The 25,557-nt window shown below is 38.5% G+C and overlaps 1 protein-coding gene across 7 annotated transcripts in view; it reads right to left on the bottom strand.

The window, feature by feature from the left end:
* BMPR1B (bone morphogenetic protein receptor type 1B) overlaps positions 1 to 25,557 on the bottom strand; it is a 241,724-nt gene that overhangs the window by 12,018 nt on the left and 204,149 nt on the right. For all 7 annotated transcript variants that reach the window (XM_023193324.1, XM_023193322.1, XM_023193326.1 and 4 more), the window contains 4 exons: positions 22,383 to 22,479; positions 21,167 to 21,305; positions 15,480 to 15,672; positions 14,044 to 14,341 (listed from right to left, as the gene is read on the bottom strand). In XM_023193324.1, coding sequence (XP_023049092.1) covers positions 14,044 to 14,341; positions 15,480 to 15,672; positions 21,167 to 21,305; positions 22,383 to 22,479 — 727 coding nt within the window. The remainder of the gene's footprint in view (positions 1 to 14,043; positions 14,342 to 15,479; positions 15,673 to 21,166; positions 21,306 to 22,382; positions 22,480 to 25,557) is intronic.

The following is a 25,557-nucleotide window of genomic DNA, read 5'->3' as shown; positions in this document are numbered from 1 at the left end:
ACATTTCTTTCTTGGATTTTCAGTAACATCATTTTACCTGTTCCCAAATAATGGCAGAGAAAAATCGAGCTTGTGTTAATCCTAAAGCCAAAAATAGAAATAAATGTGATTTAACACTGGGGTACCAAGAATAAAGGAAGAAAAAGAGGGTGGAAGTAGAGTCAGATGGTGTGGTACACATGAAAACAGACACAGTACACAGTACAACAGACAGAAGGTTCTAGGAGAAAGAAGGAGGCAGAAAAGGGCAGGGTGCCTTCTGCACTAGCTTCCTCTAGTCTCTTTGTCCGTGGAGGGCAATGGAGGAGAGAAACAAGGTTGACAAGAAAAGATAGATACTGCACAAGGGTTGTAGACTCAGAGACAGTAACCCCAACCCCACACAATAATCCCATGTACTGCAGTAGCTACATACATATGAAGTCAGATTATAAAATCATACAGAGGAGACAAAAATAGGATACTGGTTACTTCTGGGAAGTATAGAAGGAAATGAAAAAGGAACAGGACTGCAGTGGGGCTATCTTCAACATTTTAAAAACCAGACAAAAACAAGGTAAATCATTAACATCTGTTCATATTAAATTATTACATGGGTGTCTCATTTTTATACTTTTGTGTATGTTTATAATATATCACAAATATAAGTATATGTAATATATTTCTAAGTACAGTATAAGTTAAAAGAACCCAGCAGGATTCAGAACTAGAAAAATGTACATTTCAAGGAATACAGGATAGGTTATAGGCATAAGCACGGGAAGAACAAAAGTGATATAAATAAACTGGACAAAATTACAGAGAAAATGAGCTGCTACAAAAGAGAACTGAAAATATCCCATTAAAAACAAGAGTGTTGCATTCACTACGGAAGAAATGCTCTCTCTCTTCTTTCCCATGGAGAAAAACTGGAAATATTTGCACAAAGGGGTCACTACTAAAGAGTAGGGTTCAGAGAATTATAAGAGTAGACAATTTTGCCCTTTTATACTTCAATAATTAATACTCCCACTAGATCCAACATGGTTTTTGTTCCTGTTAATGTGAGTACTAAAGAGATTCAGACTTAAGTAGAATTAGAAAGAAATGAATATACAATTTGAGGAAAATAAAGTAAATTAAGAGATGTCAGATAAATTCCTCTCCAGGAAAAAAGCTCGCTTTGTTTTCAAATCATCCTTTAATAAGTATTAAAAAAAAAAAGAAAAGAAAAGGCCTGGTGTGGGGGCTCATGCCTGCAATACCAGCATTCTGGAAGGTCAAAGCAGGTGGACTGCTTGAGTCCAGGAGTTCACGACCAGCCTGGGCAACATGGTGAAACCCCGTCTCTACTAAAAATACAAAAATTTGCTGGGTGTGGTGGCACATGCCTGTAGTCCCAGCTACTTGCGAGGCTGAAGCAGGAGGATCACTTGAGCCCGGGAGGCAGAGGTTGCAGTGAGCCAAGATTATACTACTGTACCGTAGCCTGGGCAAGAGTGAAACCTCATCTCAAAAAAACCAATAAACATTTAGGGACAGTGAGGATGGAACAAGATAAAACGAAAATGTCTACAATTTTCCAAGTAAGAAGTTAATAGTAATGAGAGCCTGGGGGTAAAGGGGAAGTCAGTGATGGAGAAGAAGGGTTCTGTTCTTCTAGCCTAGGGTCATAAGATATTAAGCCTTGTAGGGGCTTAAAAAAAAAATATCCAGGTGGACTAAATTTTATGTACTACCTTCCATCACAATCTCCAATAAAAACATCTTCAAACCTGAGCTGTTCATATTTTGGAAGCCAGGAACCAGCAACTATATGATGTGGAAAAGGCACAACGCATATGGGAGCTATCGACTGATAATGCAAAGGGGAAAACAACTCCTTTGAATTCCCAGACAAGCAGTGAATAATGCTGAGTTCCCTACTGTACCAGGTAGGAATTAGGTTAATGTCTGCATTCATCTGGATCTCAAAATGCAGGGCTGCTCTCACCTAGGATTATATAAAGAGGCCAGAAAACCAAGTTCATATTTCTGACCAAAGTCACTTGAATGACAGTGGTATGATATAGAAAATGCCAGCGTGGTGGAGTATGCGGTCTACATTGATAATAAAGGGCTTCATAAGTCTGTGGACACTCCAAGTGGCTCTTCTACCCCAGGGAAGACATAAACAAAGAGAGTTCTGAAGGCTATGGTTTTGAGGGTAGGGAAGGGGAGCAAAGGGAAAGACTTTGAGAGAGAGAGAGACAAGAAAATTAAAAGACACACAAAACTAAGATTTTCCTCTTCTCCTCTGAAGGTGCCAGGGAGGGACATACCAAGCAGGGGGGTGATGGGAGCCACTCACCCTGCCAGAAGACACATTTCAACCACTGACATTGTTTAGAATTGTGGCACACGGTGACAATAAAAGTAGGATTTTAATCAGTTTTATTATTGACGGTGTACTCCCTTCCTGCCTGTGCCTGGTGTACTGCCCCTGGCGTGCCCCTTAGCACAGCACTGCTGCCTGGTATGGCATGTGCGTACTGCAGGTGTTAGTGTAACTGTGGGAGGGAAGTCATGGGGCTGCCTGTGCATGCAGAAAGGCTGAAAGTGGAGCCTTCAGCTGGGATCCTGAACAGGTTGGAGAATGAAACATGAGCACCCCAGTGGACTCAGGGAACAGTGCATGCCTGAAGCTCTTGACTATCTTGCATTAAATGAGGGCAGTCAAAAGATTTTTGTTTTGGTGGCAAGGAGTAAGGGGGAAGTTATTTTTAAAATATAGTATCTCTTTAGTCTCATAATATATTAAATGTTTTTCATGTTAGTTAAGCCTTTTAGTTATAAACCTAAACCCAGAAAATCTGGCTAAAAGTGTTATGTTAAAAAAACAAGAGCCCCCACTGCTTGACTGAGCACAGGGCACCTTCCCCACTGTACCATAAACTGAAGTAAGAGTCTCATGAAAGTCCTAAGCACAGCCCGCTGTGGCAATGAGAGGCGAGTGCAGGGACAGAGTTGCTAGCTCCAACAAGGTGGCTCTACCTCTTTGAGCCTTTGGGCACATGCAGGTGGTCCTCCTGCTGGATGGTGCTGATGCCTAAAACAGAGAGAGGAAAGGGAGAGAGAGGGAGCAGGGAGATAAAAAAAAAAAAAAAGTAATAGACAGGAGAAAGAAAAGAGAAGCAAACATTGTATACCTTAACAAATCTAAAAAGCTTCTTATGAAATAAGAACTGTACTTTAAAGAATGTGTGAAACAAAGGAGAAATGAGAATACATGTGAAGGAGGCCATGGGTTTGCTTGTGGTTTGAAAGTGATGCCTGAAATCAGCTACACATTATATATACTACAGGATGTTAAATCCTCTCTCAGCAAGATGATTTTGATTTCCCAAAAGCATAAAAGATTCTCAAGTGTCTACGGAAGAATGGGCTGTGCACATCCCTGTGGGTTTCCTGTGGCATCCTGGAGATAGCTGAGGAACTGACTTGTGGAACTGAACTCTGCGGCAGATGTTCACCAGTAAGGGGAGTTTTCCGCAGCAACTTTCATCAAGGTTCAATGCTGCTATGATAAAATCCCAAGAAATCTCAGGGTATCTTAGAAACAGGACTTTAGGACTAAAAAGTCTTCAACATAAGGTGGGTATGGCTGCAGAAACCTTGACTGGGAGTGTTCACTATGCCACGAATGAGCTTAGTTTTATGACTTTGGTGAGTCATTTAGCCACATCATTTTTAAAATGCAAACCAAAAGCAGCACTAAAAATAATCACATCAGCAAGACTCAAGAAATTCAGTACCCTCTGAACTAAGCTATCCTCTCTCTTTTGCACTTGGATAATTTGACCATCAGCCACTGGACATCAGTGTGACAGCCTAGTCTTCACTGCAGGTTTTCTATTTAAATTTAATACTTGAGAGCCCTAAGCCAGGATTTATTTTTCCCATATGAAAATATTTTATTCTAACACTGAAGTCTCAGAGGAGTTGCTGAATTCTTCAGAGTGAAAAGTGAAAAGCTTTGTTAAGTTTCTTCAAGGCAATTCATGTGTCACTGTTTTCTCCTCCCAGTAGAGACTGGGGGGAATGGTGATGTCCACCAGCACATCACCTGGATTAAATTTCTGCTGATCAGGAAATGCATCAGCACTTATGTCACTGTCAAGAGAATGCATGAAGAAACCAACACAGAATTTTAAAATTTATATGAGCAGGAAACCTCTAAAGCATAGTCTGCTCCCTCTCTGTGGCTCTTGACTTCCCTGGGAGCCTTTCAGAAATGACTGAAAAGCCTAAGAGAACACTTACCACTACACAGAGACCATCTCACAGGAAGTTCTCATATGAAGTCAGAGAACTCAGCACAGGGTAAGCTGTGACTCTACTTGTAATTAAAGTCTAAATATCCATGCGTATGTGCAAAAATACAATATAAAACAGTGAAAAAAAGAGTAGAAACTAAAGAAACACGTTAAGCAAGTTTTAAAAAAATAGGCTCAAAAGCTGAGAAGAGCAAACTTTGAAACACAGAAAATAAAACTAGAAAAAGCACCTCTGAAATGATCAAATGTAACCTGCATGTAATAGAAGATGACGCTGAGGCCCAGAAAGCTAAACGGCCCCACACAGCTAGGCTATGGCCATAGGAGTCTGCACAGCCAACATCTGAGCTATCATCTTCATCTCTTCATCTCTTGATGAAGTAGTTAATATATGCCAAATAAATCTCTGAATTATCCCTTAAAATAGTCCCTCCACTTCCTAGAATCAGGGTTTATATGAAATTTGAGAGGTCATTCAGTTCATTCTCCTTCCATTAAGCAGAACTAAGTTTCTATAATATAATAGATACTCACTTTCCTTTTTTGTTTTAAGGTCTATAAAGGAGATGAGTCTCAGTTACTTTGCTATTGCCTACATTTATTGATTCACAACAATGTTAGACTACCTCTAATGGGTAACTCACTATGTCATGTTAAATGGGAAATATATTAATTAAGTTGGCAAGGATCCTGCTCTCAAGATGCCCCATCACTGGTAAGAGAGATGAGGCATGTCCCAAAATAACTGTAATACCAAGCAGACAAGGACCAGGAAATTACAACAGTAGTACAGAAGATGCTGTCATTATTCTCAGCTGAGGGATGAATCAAGTGACTTAGAGGTGATTCTGGGACTGGATTAAGATACATGGAAAAACAGGGACTTTCCAACCCACGGACTGTGCCATCAAAAGCAAGGCAACAGCAAACATGGGGTATATAAGGAGAAAAGGCAAGTAGCTCAGTTTTGCAAAAGAAAGCATACAAATTTGAGAGTTTGTAGAACATAAGATTAGAAAGGTGGATTTCGGCCAGAATGTGTAGGATCTCTGGTGTTAGGAAAAAAGTTTTTTCTTCATCCTGTGTTCCATATGGAACCATTTATCCATTAAACGTTAAGTAATAAGAACCAGGGAAAGGCACTAGAAATGCAAATCTGAAAAATGCACGTTATCTACTTTCAAGGTGCTTACTTTCCATTGGGAATGACAAATAAATAAGTCAATGATGACTATGTAACAGGCAAGACATTTCATGATAATAAGCACAGAGTTATATTAGAAGACACAAGAACGGAGACTAAAAACAGCAGCTGGGGAGATTCCAAGATGGCCGAATAGGAAGAGCTCCAGTCTATAGCTCCCACCATGAGCGACGCAGAAGACGGGTGATTTCTGCATTTCCAACTTAGGTACCGGGTTCATCTCACTGGGGCTTGTCTGACAGTGCATGCAGCCCATGGAGTGTGAGCCGAAGGAAGGTGAGGCATAACCTCACCCAGGAAGTGCAAGGGGTTGGGGAATTCCCTTTCCTAGCCAAGGGAAGCTTTGACAGACAGTACCTGGAAAATCGGGACACTCCCACCCTAATACTGTGCTTTTCCAACGGTCTTAGCAAATGGCCCACCAGGAGATTATATCCCATGCCTGGCTCAGAGGGTCCCATGCCCACAGAGCCTCACTCATTGTTAGCACAGCAGTCTGAGATCCAACTGCAAGGCAGCAGCTAGGCTGGGGGAGGGGCATCCGCCATTGCTGAGGCTTGAGTAGGTAAACAAAGCAGCTGGGAAGCTCGAACTGGGTAGAGCCCACCGCAGCTCAAGGAGGCCTGCCTGCCTCTGTAGACTCCACCTCTGGGGGCAGGGCATAGCTGAACAAAAGGCAGCAGAAACTTCTGCAGACTTAAACATCCCTGTCTGACAGCTTTGAAGAGAGTAGTGGTTCTCCCAGCAGACTTTGAGATCTGAGAATGGACAGACTGCCTCCTCAAGTGGGTCCCTGACCCCTGGGCAGCCTAACTGGGAGGCACCTCCCAGTAGGGGCCGACTGACACCTCATACAGCTGGGTGCCCCTCTGAGACGAAGCTTCCAGAGTAAGGATCAGGCAGAAACATTTGCTATTCTGCAATATTTGCTGTTCTGCAGCCTCCGCTGGTGATACCCAGGCAGACAGGGTCTGGAGTGGACCTCCAGCAAACTCCCAACAGACCTGCAGCTGAGGGTCCTGACTGTTAGGAGGAAAACTAACAAACAAAAAGGACATCCACACCAAAACCCCATCTGTACATCACCATCAACAAAGAACAAAGGTAGATAAAACCACAAAGATGGGGAGAAACCAGAGCAGAAAAGCTGAAAATTATAAAAATAAGAGCACTTCTTCTCCTCCAAGGGAACACAGCTCCTCATCAGCAAAGGAACAAAGCTGGACAGAGAATGACTTTGACGAGTTGAGAGAAGAAGGCTTCAGATGATCGGTAATAACAAACTTCTCTGAGCTAAAGGAGGATGTTGGAACCTATCACAAAGAAGCTAAAAACCTTGAAGAAAGATTAGATGAATGACTAACTAGAATAAACAGTGCAGAGAAGACCTTAAATGACCTGATGGAGCTGAAAACCATGGCAGGAGAACTATGTGATGCATGCACAAGCCTCAGTAGCCAATTTGATCAAGTGAAAGAAAGAGTATCAGTGACGGAAGATCAAATGAATGAAATGAAGCAAGAAGAGAAGTTTCGAGAAAAAAGAGTAAAAAGAAACAAACAAAGCCTCCAAGACACATGGGACTATGTGAAAAGACCAAATCTACATCTGATTGGTGTACCTGACAGTGACGGGGAGAATGGAATCAAATGGGAAAACAGTCTTCAGGAAATTATCCAGGAGAGCTTCCCCAACCTAGCAAGGCAGGCCAATGTTCAAATTCAGGAAATACAGAGAACACCACAAAGATACTCCTCGAGAAGAGCAACTCCAAGACACGTAATTGTCAAATTCACCAAAGTTGAAATGAAGGAAAAAATGTTAAGGGCAGCCAAAGAGAAAGGTCAGGTTACCTGCAAAGGGAAGTGAATCAGACTAACAGTGGATCTCTTGGTAGAAACTCTACAAGCCAGAAGAGTGTGGGGGAAATATTCAACATTCTTAAAGAAAAGAATTTTCAACCCAGAATTTCATATCCAGCCAAACTAATGTTCATAAGTGAAGGAGAAATAAAATCCTTTACAGACAAGCAAATGCTGAGAGATTTTGTCACCACCAGGCCCACCTTACAAGAGCTCCTGAAGGAAGCAATATACATGGAAAGGAACAAGCCATATCAGCCATTGCAAAAACATGCCAAATTGTGAAGAACATCGATGCTAAGAAGAAACTGCATCAACTAACAAAAAAAAAATAACCAGCTAACATCATAATGACAGGCTCAAACTCACACACAACAATATTAACCTTAAATGTAAATGGGCTGAATGCTCCAATTAAAAGATGCAGATTGGCAAATTGGATAAAGAGTCAAGACCCATCAGAGTGCTGTATTCAGGAGACCCATCTCACGTGCAGAGACACACATAGGCTCAAAATAAAGGGATAGAGGAAGATCTACCAAGCAAATGGAAAACAAAAAAAAAGCAGGGGTTGCGATCCTAGTCTCTGATAAAACAGACTTTCAATCAACAAAGATCAAAAGAGACAAAGAAGGCCATTACATAATGGTAAAGGGATCAATTCAACAAGAAGAGCTAACTATCCTAAATATATATGTACCCAATACAGGAGCACCCAGATTCATAAAGCAAATCCTTAGAGATCTACAAAGAGACTCAGACTCCCACACAATAATAATGGGAGATTTTAATACCCCATTGTCAACATTAGACAGATCAATGAGACAGAAAGTTAACAAGGATATCCAGAATTGAACTCAGCTCTGCACCAAGTGGACCTAACAGACATCTACTGAACTCTCCACCCCAAATGAATAGAATATACATTCTTCTCAGTACCACATCACACTTATTCCAAAATTGACCACATAGTTGGAAGTAAAGTACTCCTCAGCAAATGTACAAGAACAGAAATTATAACAAACTATCCTCAGACCACAGTGCAATCAAACTAGAACTCAGAGTTAAGAAACTCACTCAAAACCACTCAACTACATGGAAACTGAACAACCTGCTCCTGAATGACTACTGTGTACATAATGAAACGAAGGCAGAAATAAAGATGTTCTTTGAAACCAATGAGAACAAAGACACAACATACCAGAATCTCTAGGACACATTTAAAGCAGTGTGTAGAGGGAAATTTATAGCAATAAGTGCCCACAAGAGAAAGCAGGAAAGATTTAAAATTGACACTCTAACATCACAATTAAAAGAACTAGAGAAGCAAGAGCAAACACATTCAGAAGCTAGCAGAAGGCAAGAAATAACTAAGATCAGAGCAGAACTGAAGGAGATAGAGACACAAAAAACCCTTCAAAAAATCAATGAATCCAGGAGCTGGCTTTTTGAAACTATCAACAAAATTGACAGACCGCTAGCAAGACTAATAAAGAAGAAAAGAGAGAAGAATCAAGTAGATGCAATAAAAAATGATAAAGGGGATATCACCACCAACCCCACAGAAATACAAACTACCATCAGAGAATATTATAAACACCTCTATGCAAATAAACTAGAAAATCTAGAAGAAATAGATAAATTCCTGGACACATACACCTTCCCAAGACTAAACCAGGAAGAAGCTGAATTCCTGAATAGACCAGTAACAGGCTCTGAAATTGAGGCAATAATTAATAGCCTACCAACCAAAAAAAGTCCAGGACCAGATGGATTCACAGCCAAATTCTACCAGAGGTACAAAGAGGAGCTGGTACCATTCCTTCTGAAACTATTCCAATCAATAGAAAAAGAGCGAATACTCCCCAACTCATTTTATGAGGCCACCATTATCCTGATACCAAAGCCTGCCAGAGACACGACATAAAAAGAGAATTTTAGACCAATATCCCTGATGAACATCAATGCAAAATCCTCAGTAAAATACTGGCAAATCAAATCCAGCAGCACATCAAAAAGCTTATCCACCACAAACAAGTTGGTTTCATCCCTGGGATGCAAGGCTGGCTCAACATATGCAAATCAATAAATGTAATCCATCATATAAACAGAACCAAAGACCAAAAAAAAATACCTGATTATCTCAATAGATCAGAAAAGGCCTTCAACAAAATCCAACAGCACTTCATGCTAAAAACTCTAAATAAATTAGGTATTGATGGGACGTATCTCTAAATAATAAGAGCTATTTATGACAAACCCACAGCCAATATCATACTGAATGGGTAAAACTGGAAGCATTCCCTTTGAAAACTGGCACAAGACAGGGATGCCATCTCTCTCCACTCCTATTCAACATAGTGTTGGAAGTTCTGGCCAAGGCAATCAGGCAGGAGAAAGAAATAAAAGGTATTCAATTAAGAAAAGAAGAAGTTAAATCGTCCCTGTTTGCAGATGACATGATTGTATATTTAGAAAACCCCATTGTCTCAGCCCAAAATCTCCTTAAGCTGATAAGCAACTTCAGCAAAGTCTCAGGATACAAAGTCAATGTGCAAAAACCACAAGCATTCCTATACACCACTAACAGACAAACAGAGAGCCAAAGCATGAGTGAACTCCCATTCACTCCAACTTAAAAGGGATGTGAAGGACCTCTTCAAGGAGAACTACAAACCACTGCTCAACAAAATAAAAGAGGGCACAAACAAACGGAAGAACATTCCATGCTCATGGATAGGAAGAATCAGTATCGTGAAAATGGCCATACTGCCCAAGGTAATTTATAGATTCAATGCCATCCCCATCAAGCTACCACTGACTCTCTTCACAGAATTGGAAAAAAACTACTTTAAAGTCCATGTGGAACCAAATAAGAGCCCGCATTGCCAAGACAATCTTATGTCAAAAGAACAAACCTGGAGGCATCACGCTACCTGACTTCAAACTATACTACAAAACAGTATGGTCCTGGTACCAAAACAGAGATATAGACCAATGGAACAAAACAGAGCCCTCAGAGATAATACCACACATCTACAACCATCTGTCTTTGACAAACCTGACAAAAACAAGAAATGGGGAAAGGATTCCCTATTTAATAAATGGTGCTGGGAAAACTGGCTAGCCATAAGTACAAAGCTGAAACTGGATCCCTTCCTTACACCTTATACCAAAATTAATTCAAGATGGATTAGAGACTTAAATGTTAGACCTAAAACCATAAAAACCCTAGAAGAAAACCTAGGCAATACCATTCAGGACATAGGCATGGGCAAGGACTTCATGACTAAAACACCAAACACAATGGCAACAGAAGCCAAAATTGACAAATGGGATCTAATTAAACTAAAGAGCTTCTGTACAGCAAAAGAAACTACCATCAGAGCAAACAGGCAACCTACAGAATGGGAGAGAATTTTTACAATCTACCCATCTGACAAAGGGTTAATAACCAGAATCTACAAAGAACTTAAACAATCCCATCAAAAAGTGGGCAAAGGATATGAACAGACACTTCTCAAAAGAAGACATTTATGCAGCCAACAGACACATGAAAAAATGCTCATCATCACTGGCCATCAGAGAAATGCAAATCAAAACCACAATGAGATATCATCTCACACCAGTTAGAATGGTGATCACTAAAAAGTCAGGAAGCAACAGGTGCTGGAGAGGATGTGGAGAAATCGGAACACTTTTACACTGTTGGTGGGAGTGTAAACTAGTTCAACCATTGTGGAAGACAGTGTGGCGATTCCTCAAGGATCTAGAACCAGAAATACCATTTGACCCAGCCATCCCATTACTGAGTACATACCCAAAGGATTATAAATCATGCTGCTATAAATACACCTGCACACGCATATTTATTGTGGCACTATTCACAATCGCAAAGACTTGGAACCAACCCAAATGTCCATCAATGATAGACTGGATTAAGAAAATGTGGCACATATACACCATGGAATACTATGCAGCCATAAAAAAGGATGAGTTCATGTCCTTTGTAGGGAAACAGATGAAGCTGGAAACCATCATTCTGAGCAAACTATTGCAAAGAGAGAAAACCAAACACTGCATGTTCTCACTCATAGGTGAGAACTGAACAACGAGAACACTTGGACACAGGGTGGGGAACATCACACACCAGGGCCTGTGGTGTGGTGGGGGGAAGGAGGAGGGATAGCATTTGGAGATATGCCTAATATAAATGACAAGTTAATGGGTGCAGCATATCAACATGGCACATGTATACATATGTAACACACATGCACGTTGTGCACATGTACCCTAGGACTTAAAGTATAATAATAATAATAATAAACAGCAGGTGGGCCAGGCATGGTGGCTCATTCCTATAATCCCAGCATTTTGGGAGGCTGATACAGGAAGATCATCACTTGAGTTCAGGAGTTTGAGGCCAGCCTGGCAACATAGTGAGATCCCATCTATTAAAAAAAAAAAAAATTAGCCAGGCATGGTGGCACGTGCCTGAAGTTCCAGCTACTTGGGAGGCTGAGGTGGGAGGACTGCTGGGCCTGGAAGGCCAAGGCTGCAGTGAGTTGTGATAGTGCCACTGCACTCCAGTCTGTGTGACAGAGCAAGACTTTGTCTAAAATATCAAAATTTAAAAAGATGTCTCAAAGGAAGAAACTGTGAAGATCAGTAGTTGTGATCTAGATAGAGAAGGGGATATGGGTGTTCGGGTAATGATAAAAGCATGTTATAAACACTTGATGGTATGAGAAGTGTGAAGTCTTCAGAATAAATCTTGCCAAAGATAAGGAGTGTGGTGGAAATAGGGCAGAAGAACAGCCCAGGGTCAGAAAAGAGTCTACTGCACCACGGGACTCTAACTGCATTTTCACAGGAAGCCATGGGGAACTATGAAATTATTTTGATGCCCAAAATTAGGCTTCAAGAAAATAAATCCAGTGGCAGCATGTACAAAAACTGGAAATAGGAGAGACAAAGAAAGTAACTCAAAATGCTTCACCCCAGAATCTAGAAAAATTGCACAGAAGGCCCACACTGGCCCAGTAAAAATGGGAATATTGTGGAGAGAAAATTCATTCACTTGAGCAAACCAAAAGTTAGGGAACAAAAGATGATGTCAGATACCTAATATTTAAGAATGGATCAGCCAAAATTGGGAATTAGGAAGCAAATGCAGATACAGCAGGAAATCTAGCAGTAGAAAAATACATTAAGAGGTAAAAAGAGATCAGAGCCAGTGGAGAGAGAGAAAGGGGAAACGAGTACAGAGATACTCCAAGAAAACAAGAGAAAGAAAGGTTTGGACACTATGGATAAGGTGATGGCAATAGAGAAGGCCTCTGGTGTCCAAGCCCAGTGGTGTCTCTGAATAAAGCAGTGTCCAGAGAGAACGAAACAGAAGCTGAATTACAAGACTATTACAAATTGCTGGGTTTTAGAAGCAGATGATCTTTTGGAACTCTTGGGAGACATTTAACATGGGAGAGAAGGAGAGAGAGGCTGGTAATTTAAGAAGCATTGTGGGAATTTTTTTTATAGGAGACTTGAAAAGGGTTGTAGGTCAGAGGAAAAAAAATCAGAAGGGAGAAAGGATTTAATAATCTTTATTGGCAGGAGATTCATATTTCTAACTTAAATCTATAGCCCAAATCATTTCCTCTTGCTTTGTTTTTAAAGATCAAGAACTTCAATTTCCCATCCTTTACATGGTGAAGACCTGAATATATTCAGGGTACATTATTAAATCACATCTCAGCCTTTACTTCTGGCCGAAAATACCAATCCATTGTCTTTTTTTGTCAATTTTACCTTCCAAACTTTTAATAATCTCCATGGCTTTTTCTTTGTGCTCTTCTCCATGTATTACAGAGTCTTACTTAGAAAATCCACAAGATGATCCAACAATTTAATAATGGCTGAGCCTAAACTGAGTTCTTTAAAAGGTAGTTATATGATGATTTCTCTACATTGGTGGTTTGCAAGCTCATTTTGTTTGCTTTGTTTTCCAGAGAAACCATTTATTCTAATTAAATCATCTGTGAGATGGAAGGAGCCTCTCTGATTAAAGTGAGAGTAAGCAAAATAGAGTCCCTACTATCATCTCCCCTCCCTAGTGTGCAGAAGGTACTGATGTGACCCAAGCAGCCCTAGGGGTCTGAAAACCACTGTTTTACAACACACTCTGGTTTATGGGCACAGATGTTAAATTCACTGTTTCAGGTACAGGATAACGGTACTGAATAACAGCTGGGTTTTGTTTATTAGTTTCTAACATTTCTCATAAAACACCTATGCAAGTTATCTTTCCTATACCATATAAAAAAGTCTTTACCCATACATAATCTGTAAATTTTCCCCAAAACTTTTTCCTACTTACAAATGTTACACAGAATTCTGACTACATATTCCCAGGTATTAGCTACCTCTTTTCTACATAACTTAATGACAGCTGCAAACCTAATGTGAACAGTCTCTAAGCAATGTCTCTGATGAGCATAGAAATAATAGAACAGACTCAAATATGCTGTGTTTGTTGCTAATAAAATGTTTGGTGGTTCCCCACCTCAAATGTCAAAATTAATAATATTCCTCTTCTACTAAATATCCTAGAAGCACTGTGCTACAAAATAAAAAGTAACAGAAAAGAGTCATAAAACATGTATTTGTTCACTTTCATACTAACCTAATAAATTTAACAGCCAGGCCCAGGTCAGCAATACAGCAAGTTCCATTTTTCTTTACCAGAATGTTTTTACTTTTCAGATCTCGATGGGCAATTGCTGGTTTGCCTTGAGTGCTAAAGATTTCTGTGTGTAAGTGACATAAGCCACTGACAGAAGAGTAGGCTAACTTCAGCATTGATTTAGTGTCTAGGGTGGTGGACTTCAGATAATCATAAAGGGAACCATTTTCATGATAGTCTGTGATTAGGTACAACTGGGTCCAGGACCCCGTCCCTTTGATATCTGCAGCAATGAAACCTAAAAGGAAAAAAGATGAAAAGGTTTAGTGTTTTTCCGAATAGTATCAGGAATAACTCATATTCTCAAACATCATTCTTTGTCACAGGTAATTTTTGTTTAGCATTTCATTCAATTTCTTGACTATGCCTATGATGACATTAAATGACTAATACCAATAAGAGGCAATCAAAATTGTACAAGTAAGCCTGGGCACAGTGACTCACACCTGTAATCCAAGCACATTGTGAGGCCATGGCGGGTGGATCACTCGAGGTCAGGAGTTCAAGACCACTCTGGCTAACATGGTGAAACCCCATCTCTACTAAAGAATACAAAAATTAGCCGGGCATGGCGTGTGCCTGTGATCCCAGCTACTCAGGAGGCTAAGCAGAAGAATCACTTAGCGATTAACCTGGGAGGCGGAGGTTACAGTGAGCAGAGATCACACCACTGCACTCCAGCCTGGGTGACAGAGCAAGACTTTATCTCAAAAAAAAAAAAAATTATAGGCGTAGAGAAAGATTAAGAGTTTACATCTGAAAATATGGTCCCTTCCTCATCAGTAGTTGATGTTTAAACTACTTTATGGTATTATAAACTACTATGTTATCTAAACTACTTTATGGTATTATAGTTACACATAAGACATTGTTTGCAAAACAGGGTCTTGAATTCTTGAATTAAGGAATATACCCCACTGATTAGCTTACTCTCTTTCTACTTGAACAATCCAGACAGATCATTTCTAACTTGTGAAAATAAAACCAATTTTCAATATAAACTATTGATACAAATAAACCCCGCAGATAAGATTCCTACAACTTTTCTCAACATTTAAACAAAAATATGGTCCTTCAAATTCCCAAGAAACCCTAAGAAATTCTGGTATTACACTTGCATTTCCTGTTTCTGAAGAAAACATATTTGAGAGTATTCCATTTCCAGCCTACCACTTACTCACAGAAGTGCCTTAGTCATTCATTCCTCCTGTGAGGTCTCCCATTAGAAACTTATGATGTTCTTGGGCCCATGCCAAGAAGAAAACTTCAGTACATTTCACAACGGGTCTAGACAGATGAGTTAACATGCAGATGTTAACAGAAAGACAGAGGAAAGCTAGGAAACCCTGAACATAGCTACACAGACTTTTACTCACCCAAAATGTTTTCATGCCTCATCAACACTGTCTGATATATTTCTGTCTCTCTAAACCAGCTGGCTTCCTCTGTGGTGAAGAACACTTTCACAGCTACCTTTTCGCCACGCCACTTTCCCATCCAAACTTCCCCATAGCGACCTTTTCCAATCTGTTTCACCATCTGAATCTGCTTAGCTATAGTCCTTTGGACCTGTGAAATCCCAAAACACACTGTTAGTGTATTCATGGCACTACAGATTTGTTTAATCTTTTTTTCTCCAGAGAAGAAACAATTACTGGATGTAAAATATATTTAGCCAGTATTTTTCTCTACCTAGACAACTTATTTGTATTTATTTATTAATTTCTGTTACACTCTTTTAAACATATTTGAGATTGAGTAGGGATTCTGAAAGTTCAAAATACTGCTTCCAAATTATGAAATATTTTATTCTACTATTATTATTTTCACAGAGAAAAAAACCTGAGTGGGTTCATAGTAATTGGCAGAATAGAATACTTGCACTTCCCCGTTATAATGGACTACTACATACTCTGAAGAGACTCTTGTGACCATACACCCAATCATGTATAAAATACGACAAAACAAAATTGTAATACATTGTTAGGCACACACAGAAATAAAGGAAATCTATATGCAGGGAAGAAGAAGTAAGGGAGGGAGGGAGGGAGGGAAGGAAGGAAGGAAGGAAGGAAGGAGTTGAGACCAGAGCAGGGAACGATAAACCAAGTTGCTGTCTGGGCAAAGAATAATACCAGAACTGGAATCCAGAGTTTAAACTCTGACTCCTTTAAAACCAGAGGAACTGAACCTAGGGCTTCAGCATTAAGCAAGGAGCCATCAAATGGTACTAAATTTGCAGTGGGTTGGTAGCATGCCAAGGCTCCTCGATACAAATGCTCTTTTGAGGAAACCATTTGCAGAATACTTTCCATTCCATGACTATGGTGGGACAATAGTACTTTGAAGGAACTCTTGCCACCATACAACTTGATCACGGGTATAACATAAGAAATAAACTGTAATGCACTCCTGGGCTCCCAAGGAAATAAAGGAAATGTCCAAGAATGGGGAGGAAAAAGGAGAACAAAAAAAATGGAGGGAGAGAAGAAACAGAGAGAATGAGAGACGATTCTAGAGAATGAATTCTTCAGAACAAAAAGAAACAGCCGTTAGAAATGAGAATCAACGGAAACAACCCAAATAGATTTAACCTCTTCAGATTACATATTGGAATTTTGAGATACAGAATGCCAAGTAACTCTAAATGAAATGAAGATGGAATAAAAAATAAGCAAGAAAAGATTACTGGAGATTACATTTTTGAAATGCAACAGTTAATTGTCATAATAAAAAATACAAAACAGTAGACAAAACAGCATATTAGAAAAGTTAATGAGAGAAACTAACAAGTTGGAGATAATATTATTTACCAAGCTCTAAGAAAGCTGTAAACAATATTATAAAGAGTGGAGTAGAGACAAAGAGAATGAAAATACGAGTTAAGTGGCATTAAATTTAAATGTCTCTTTACATATGATCTTCATCCCATCTGTACTTACTGTAAAATATTTGAAGAACTCTGATATCAACGGTTCCAAGACTGAAAGGGCTAAGCATCTGTTACAATTTATATAATTTAGAGGACATAAAGAATCTAGCATATAACTCTTGTAACACCTGATAAGAAAACTGGAATGTATTCTTTGTAGAGATATACTTTACATCAATTAAAAACTTAAACTTGTTCTTTTTGTACTTTTAAGAGCCATGCAGTTACACTGGGCCACCCCAGATAATCCAGAATGGTCTCATCTTATCGTCAGCAACCTTTGCTCACCCTTGTCATAGAACACAAAATTCTAGGGATTAGGACCAGGCACAGTAGCTCATGCCTGCAATCCCAGCGCTTTGGGAGGTTGTGGAGGGAGGATCCCTTGAGTCCAGGAGTTCAAGACCAGCCTGGGCAACATGGCAAAAACTCATCTCTACAAATAATAAGAAAATTAGCCAGGTGTGGTAGCACACACCTGTAGTGACAAGCTCCTCGGGAGGCTGAGGTGGGAGGATTGCTTGAGTCTAGGAGGTCAAGGCTGTAAAGAGTCAAAATTGTACCACAGCACTCCGGCCTGAGTGACAGAGCAAGACCTTGTCTAAAAAAAAAAAAAAAAGAAAAATCCTGGGGATTAGGACATGAACATTTTTGGGGGACATAATATATTATATATTATTTATAATGAAGATTATAAATATCGTACTTTATGGGAAAAAAACTGCTGATGTACCATGAAGCCACTGAAGCTTGATGGAAATAAGCATGTAAGTTTATGTGTAATGCAGTCGTCCTCCCTTTAGGAGCCCAGTGAGCCATGAGACATCATGTTGAGTCCACTGTACTCCATTCCGAAACAAGGAAACAGGAGCAACGTGGACACCAAGCAGTTGGGAGCCAAATTCATACACAGGGAAATCACTCGCTTGAGTGGAAACTTCCCACATTTCTTAAAGAAAAATATCTAATTTACAGATCTTACAAAGCATTGCTCATGTAAGTCTATGGAGTATTTCCTAACATAAGCATTTTTGCATTTGCTTTTTTTCTAATAATACATTTTATACTTTAAGTTTTGAGAGAATTGACAATACTCGATAGAATAGGAACAACTTATACCAAAGATAGAAAGTAAGCTATTATAACATGTAAGGACCTAAAAATATAACTTCAAAAAATTTTAACTGATTCATTTTATTTTTATTTTTATTTTGTTTTTATTATTATACTTTAAGTTCTAGGGGACATGTGCATAACGTGCAGGTTTGTTACATATGTATACTTGTACCATGTTGGTGTGCTGCACCCATCAACTCGTCAGCACCCATCAATTTGTCATTTATATCAGGTATAACTCCCAATGCAATCCCTCCCCCCTCCCCCCCCATGATAGGCCCCGGTTTGTGATGTTCCCCTTCCCGAGTCCAAGTGATCTCATTGTTCAGTTCCCACCTATGAGTGAGAACATGCGGTGTTTGGTTTTCTGTTCTTGTGATAGTTTGCTAAGAATGATGGGTTCCAGCTGCATCCATGTCCCTACAAAGGACGCAAACTCATCCTTTTTTATGGCTGCATAATATTCCATGGTGTATATGTGCCACATTTTCTTAATCCAGTCTGTCACAGATGGACATTTGGGTTGATTCAATTTAGCAAATGTTTCTGGTCCTTCTATACCTAAACTTTAATTCTATATTACATTCTTAGATACCAACTTCTTAGATTAATTGTATAAATAAATTGCCTGGAAGATACAATGACTATAGCTGTACTTTCTTTTTTTTGAGGCGGAGTCTCGCTCTCTTGCCCAGGCTGGAGTGCAGTGGCCGGATCTCGGTTCGCTGCAGACTCTGCCTCCCGGGTTCACGCCATTCTCCTGCCTCAGCCTCCCGAGTAGCTGGGACTACAGGCGCCCGCCACCTCGTCCGGCTAGTTTTTGTATTTTTTAGTAGAGACGGGGTTTCACTGTGTTAGCCAGGATGGTCTCGATCTCCTGACCCCGTGATCCGCCCGTCTCGGCCTCCCAAAGTGCTGGGATTACAGGCTTGAGCCACCGCGCCCGGCCTATAGCTGTACTTTGAAAAAGATCACTGTATTTCATGTACACTGAGAACAACTGAATGTATAAGGAGTTATAAAGAATTATCACTATTCCAGGACTGTGAGAAGACACACACACAGAAAACACACACACACACACACACTCTTAATTCTTACAACAGCCCTATGATATTATTTCCTTTCAAAAAAGGAAAAAATGGATATTTTGTGAAAAAGAAAAGATCCAAAATTAAAGGGCACATATAAAGTCATTTGGTAAACACAAGGTCCAAGTACGCGGTTATATTTAAGGCACTAATTTGCCCATTATGTTATTAAAATTAGTAACAAATCAATGTTAAGATGAGGTATTCACTCACATACCAATATATATAGAGAGAACTATATACTTCTGCATTGTTTATCTTAATAACCAAATCTTAAAACCAGAAAATAAATCTGTAATAGAGACTTTTTCTTTATTGAACTGAGTTTTATAGAACCCTCCTTCCCATCCTACCCCCATCAAATGCACTTTCTTGTTTTATTTAACCATCATTTAGTTCACATCTCACTAATGTTAAGAGCACAGATCATCTGGGTTTGAATTCTGGCTTCTCCATATACTAGCTAGTTGACCTATCTGGACCTGTATCCCCTGATGGGTAACACTGGGTTATACTGATATTTCTGGTACTACCTTACAGGGTTGCTATGAGGACTAAACGAGAATTTGATTTAGTTTTACAGGCCAACGTCTGGCCAGGATTGGAACCAGACAATTTGGCTTGAGAATATATGCTCTCAACCACTATATAATGTGAGCCAAATATTATTTTTTGGTATCTAGATTATAGAAACAAGATAGTATTTTATAGCTATTAAAAATAGGAGCTGAAAGCTTTTTAATAACAAATTATTGAACAGCACCTTTAATAAATCAGCCACTCTACTTGGGATAGAAAGTGAACAAAATGTAACCTCTATCCCCAAAGAGGACAGACTCCACCAAAAGACACAAGAACATTACCACCAATTACAACATTAGTTTAAATGGCCATTATTAGTGCTAAAAAGAAAGTGTTACCACAGAAGATAAATAGACTGGCTTAGTCTGGGGTAACTGAGAAGTTGTCACAGAGGTAAACAATATGAGGTAGACCTTGAACCATGAGTTGGAGGTATGTCCAGTAAAGAGATTACACTTGCAAAGACATGGATATATGTTGTATTTGAGAAATAATTACTCAAAGGTGATGCTAGAGCCCAGGCAGCATACCGGGGAGAGGTGGGAGGAGACGTCAGGAAGGCAAGTTAAGTATATGCACCACACATACCAAGCTGGGAAAGGAGACCTGCAGGCAGTATTGGGTATTAGCATATTTTATCCAGGACATAACATTGTAAGATCAATGGTTTTGAAGAGAGAACTCCACAGCAATGGGAAAGATGAGTTTGAAGGCAAGAAACACTGGAAGAATTCAGTTTCAATTCCGAGAGCATCTAATTCATTAATACCAAAAGGGATTTTACTATTTGTACAACTCTTTTAGAAAAAAATAAGTATATTACTATTGATTTTCAAATTGTATTTGCTCATATATTCTCTTCAAGGTTGACAGTGCTGACCATCAGAAAAATGAAGCTTCTCCTGAATGGAAAAGCCAGAACTTTACCCTGAAACATAAACCCCACAGCTGAAAAGCAACCTTCTTTCTTGTAGAACTACTGAGAAGCCAGTTGGTTGTAATATTTTAGCCTTCAAAAGCCAGGCCAAAGTGCGGTAATGCTATCCTTATGGAAAACAGAGGGAAGATGGTTCCATGTTTAATGTTTTCTAATCTGCTCTTTATCAGAATGTCTGAGGGTCTGGATTGTAACCACACACCTACATTAAAAAATAATCACCTTACTCTCAATATGTCAAAATGTTATCAGGAAGCCCTGCAGCTGAGATCAGATGTCCAACAGACTGCACAGAGCTTTCTCCTTGTCCAGTGCCCTATCTGTATCAGTAAGTGAAACCCCATATTCATTGACAGTTCTTTCAGAAAACGTTTCCTTTAAATTCAAGGTATGTTCTTCTCATACCAGCAGAGGGAGGCCTGATCCACTTCCTGAGCTCTGAGACTGCTCAATTAAGTCTCTCAGGGATTCTCCAGGAGGAATGTAAGTTTCATCCTGTTCTAACCCAATGCTGTATCGAGGTCTGGTTTCTTGTCTTTTATACCTAAAGATGGATAGATGAAGATAATTTTAGATAACGAAATGCAATGATGGAGTAAAATATTGCAACTAATATGGTAATCACAGCAGTTTTATTTTAGCACCTAAATATAATACATTAAATGCTTCATATTTTTTACTCTTAGTTATGGTTTCCCAAGTAAAACTCATTACTGTTTTGCTAACCTATTTTTTAAAATAAACTAAATAAACTACGTATTTTTACTCAGTCTCAAGCATTTACAATTTTTCTTCTTTTATTTTCAGATTGCATATACCCAAGCAGACTACATTCTATTAGTGTTTCTAAATAGCTCCAATATTATTCCTTAAAATCTTTTCTAAAGTCCCTAATTAATCAAATATGTAAATTTTTGGTGTACAAAAAACATTATAGCTAACTCTCTTATATTAGGTCATATCTAAAGAAATAATATAAATTTAATCTTTAAAAACTTTGTCAATAACTAAGTTTTCAATTAGAAATGAATTTATTTGAATCAATTATCTGACCATTTGAAGAGTATCTCAAATGAGTAATAAATTAATCAAAAGGCAAATGACATAAATATCAAGGTCCTTAATATTTCACAATCTAGAAAATAAGTTCACAGGCCATTAAAAAATAATTGGGAATTATCAAATTTAATATAATAAATGACCTTATTTTAATGATTAATCTATAAATTAAGTTTAAAATCTTTTAATAATCAGAAATGTTACAGCTTAGAAAATAAGAAATTTGAGCAACTCTTAAGTTCAATATGGCCATTTCTCTGCTTGGAATCAAACCTAAGTAACAACCAGTCTCTGAATTCTCTAACTACCCTAGTTTCCCTAGGGATGAAATATTTATCTGCGTAGTTTTGAATTCTGAAGCAGGAATGAGATAGGCAGCTAATTGTAACTTCATTAGGACAAACATTTATCAACAGTAACAGATATTTTCAGTTAAATATAAGATCAAATTAGGATAGAGAAAGCTGTGGTGAGAAACACTAACAGGCAAAAGCAGTAGAATATTAGTATAAAGAAGATACTATAAATTAAAATTTTTTGCATCTACATTTTAGAAACTTACCGGAAGTAACAGAATAAAATGATAAGGACCAAGAGCAAACTACAGACAGTCACAGATATAAGTAAAGCCTTGTGGTGTATAGGTCCATCCACAAAATCTGAAATTAAAAAGAAAAAGAGCCATAATCTAGAGAATATTTTTACTCGAAAATAAGAAAGCAACTCTTTCCTAAAGGTACTTGCTAGGTATCACGCACAAGATGTGAAAGATCCTTTTCATATACCAATTAATTAAAAAAACCCACATATACTAAAAATTAAGTAAGTTTGACTAGCATGAATCATCCTTCATCTAGGCACTTAATCAAGAGCACACATTTCTTCCTGTCTGGAAGGCACAGGCTCAACACAGGATAAAACTACAGAAAGAACATGAACAAAGGTAAGTGGATCTGTGCACCCACAAGAGAAACAGGCAGTTCATCGTTATTACAGACCCAGCTCATGGGTTCCCAGGCTCTTCTCATGTGGTTTCTGGAGTACTCTATACCATGAATTTGTATTAAAAAATATCTATATAATTCATGGGACAGAAAACATAGTTTGTTGTACATAAAGTCATCTTATAATGGATAAAAAGGAAGTGGACCCCTCAAATGTTGCCAAATAGAGAATATATGGTTGTGCGTTGTTTTAAACAAAGATGTCCTTCAAAATCCATACTTTTTCTTAAATTGAATCATATTTTAAAAGAATGTATGTGTTCCAGCCAAAGAATGTATGATACTTTTATACAACAAATTATTAAACACTACTCATTTTGTTTTAACTCTAGTTCTTGACAAATCAGATTCCTCAAATTTTATATAAATAAGAATGACTTAGCTTCATACAATGCATATTCAACTGACTTTAACCCCAAAGATTTTCATTCAAAGTACTTTATTTTTAATAATCATCCCAGGTAAACTTTATACAGGTGATCTCTGAGACATATTTTGAGGAAACTGACTTAAAACCAGGTACACTTATATAGTAATATCATTAGTACCATTCTTATTAAAGGCACCATTTACCTTTGAGAGAGTGATTACTGTTGTTTAATTTTAAAAGGTAGTATTGTAACTTATGACTTTGGATGCTGTGGACAAGAGGTTTTCCAATTGTACTATATACCTTTAACTATACGGCCACCTAAATATTTTGGCTGGGAACCTTATTCCAACCAAGGTAACTTTTTTTATTCAGAAGTATTATATGTTACATGAAGAAAAACCGAAAAGGACCAACTAACCAAAATAAAATAAAATCACTACCTCCTCAATGCTCAGGAAAAATTACTGCTAACAGTATCATTTCAATAAAAATGTTCATGAGCAAAATATAATATATGCTGATTTATAACTAGGTTGTTCTCATTTATAATACTGTGAACATTTTCCAGAACAACAAATATTTTTTTCTGCAACAGGATTTTTATATTTTTCTATTGACATATAATTATAATGTTTTAATACATACATAATGAATAGTGATCAGATAGCATATACATCATCTCAAACACTTATCATTTCTTTGTGTTGGGAACATTCAATGTCCTCCTATTTGAAATTATTCATTATTGCAACATGACCTTTTTTTTTTTTGTTTTTGTTTTTTTTTGGATACAGGGTCTTCCTCTGTGGCCCAGGCTGGAGTGCACTGGCACAATCTCAAGTCATTGCAACCTCTGTCTTCTGGGTTCAAGCGATTCTGTGCCTCAGCATCCTGAGTAGCTGGGATTAGAGGTGCGAGCCACCACGCCCCACCTATTTTTGTATGCTTAGTAGAGATAGCGTTTTACCATGTTGGCCGGGCTGGTCTCAAACTTGTGGCCTCAAGTGATCCTCAGCCTCCCAAAGTGCTGGGATTACAGGTGTGTACCACTACTTCCAGCTACAACCTGACTTTTAAAGACTAAATTGTATTGTACATAAAATCATTCTAATTAGAAAGTCAATCTTCTGTCATATATTCAGGAGATTCTAAAGATTGTCATAACATACACAATTCTGTAATAAACACTCTTACACATACATCTTTGCACATGCTAATGATTATTTCCTTAATAAGACTCCCATAAGTAGATTTGTTAGTTCAAAAGATACATATTTTAAGTATTTTCACACATATTATCAAATATTCTTTTTAAAAGGCAACAGTAATTTCTATTTTACCATGAATGTGAACAAAGATTTTACTTGTTTTGAAATAATTTCACTCTTACAGAAAAAACCATAAGAAAAAAGAATTCCAATGTGCCCTTTACCTAGATTTCTCATTGTTAACATTTCATCATTTATAAAATTATCTTGCGTTCCCAATGCCTCTCTCTATCTATGGTTACATATAATATGCATATATATATTTGTATTCAAATTTTGTATTTGTTTACTTATGTGTATGTCTGTATTATTTTTTGGATCATTTAGAGTTATAGACGTAACGCCACTATCCACTTACAAATACTTCGAGAGTGTACTTCCTAAGAACTAGGACACTATCTTATTAAACAGTAATGTACTCAAAGGATTAATGCACAGCCCCATGATGTGCTTATTTTATACTGCATGCCTGAATCAGAACATCTAGGAAATTATCATGAACACCTAAACTGAAAATAAATCTTCCAATCCACAAGCATAGGATGTTTCTCCATTTGCGTTGTTTCTGATTTCTTTCAGCAGTGTTTTGCAGTTCTCCTTGTAGAGGTCTTTTACCTCCTTGGTTAGCTGTATTCCTATGTATTTCATTTTCTTTGTGGCTATTGTAAATGGGAGTGTGTTCTTGATTTGACTCTCAGCCTGGATGTTATTGGTGTATAGAAATGTTACTGACTGGCCGGGCACAGTGGCTCATGCCTGTAATCCCAGCACTGTGGGAAGCCAAGGTGGGCGGATCACCTGAGGTCGGAGTTCAAGACCAGCCTGGCCAACATGGCAAAACCCCGTCTCTACAAAAATACAAAAATTAGCTGAGCATGATGGCATGTGCCTGTAATCCCAGCTACTCCGGAGGCTGAGTCGGGAGAATCACTGGAACCTGGGAGGTGGAGGTTGCAGTGTGCAGAAATCGTGCCATTGCACTCCAGCCTGGGTGACTCAGAGAGACTCCATCTCAAAAACAAAGGAAGGAAGGAAGGAAGGAAGGAAGGAAGGAAGGAAGGAAGGAAGGAAGGAAGGAAGGAAGGAAGGAGG

The sequence above is a fragment of the Piliocolobus tephrosceles genome, chromosome 3, assembly GCF_002776525.5.
Source record: "Piliocolobus tephrosceles isolate RC106 chromosome 3, ASM277652v3, whole genome shotgun sequence".
Lineage (NCBI taxonomy): Eukaryota > Metazoa > Chordata > Mammalia > Primates > Cercopithecidae > Piliocolobus > Piliocolobus tephrosceles.
The sequence above is the reverse complement of the archived record's forward strand: the minus strand, read 5'-3'. Positions and strand labels throughout refer to the sequence as shown.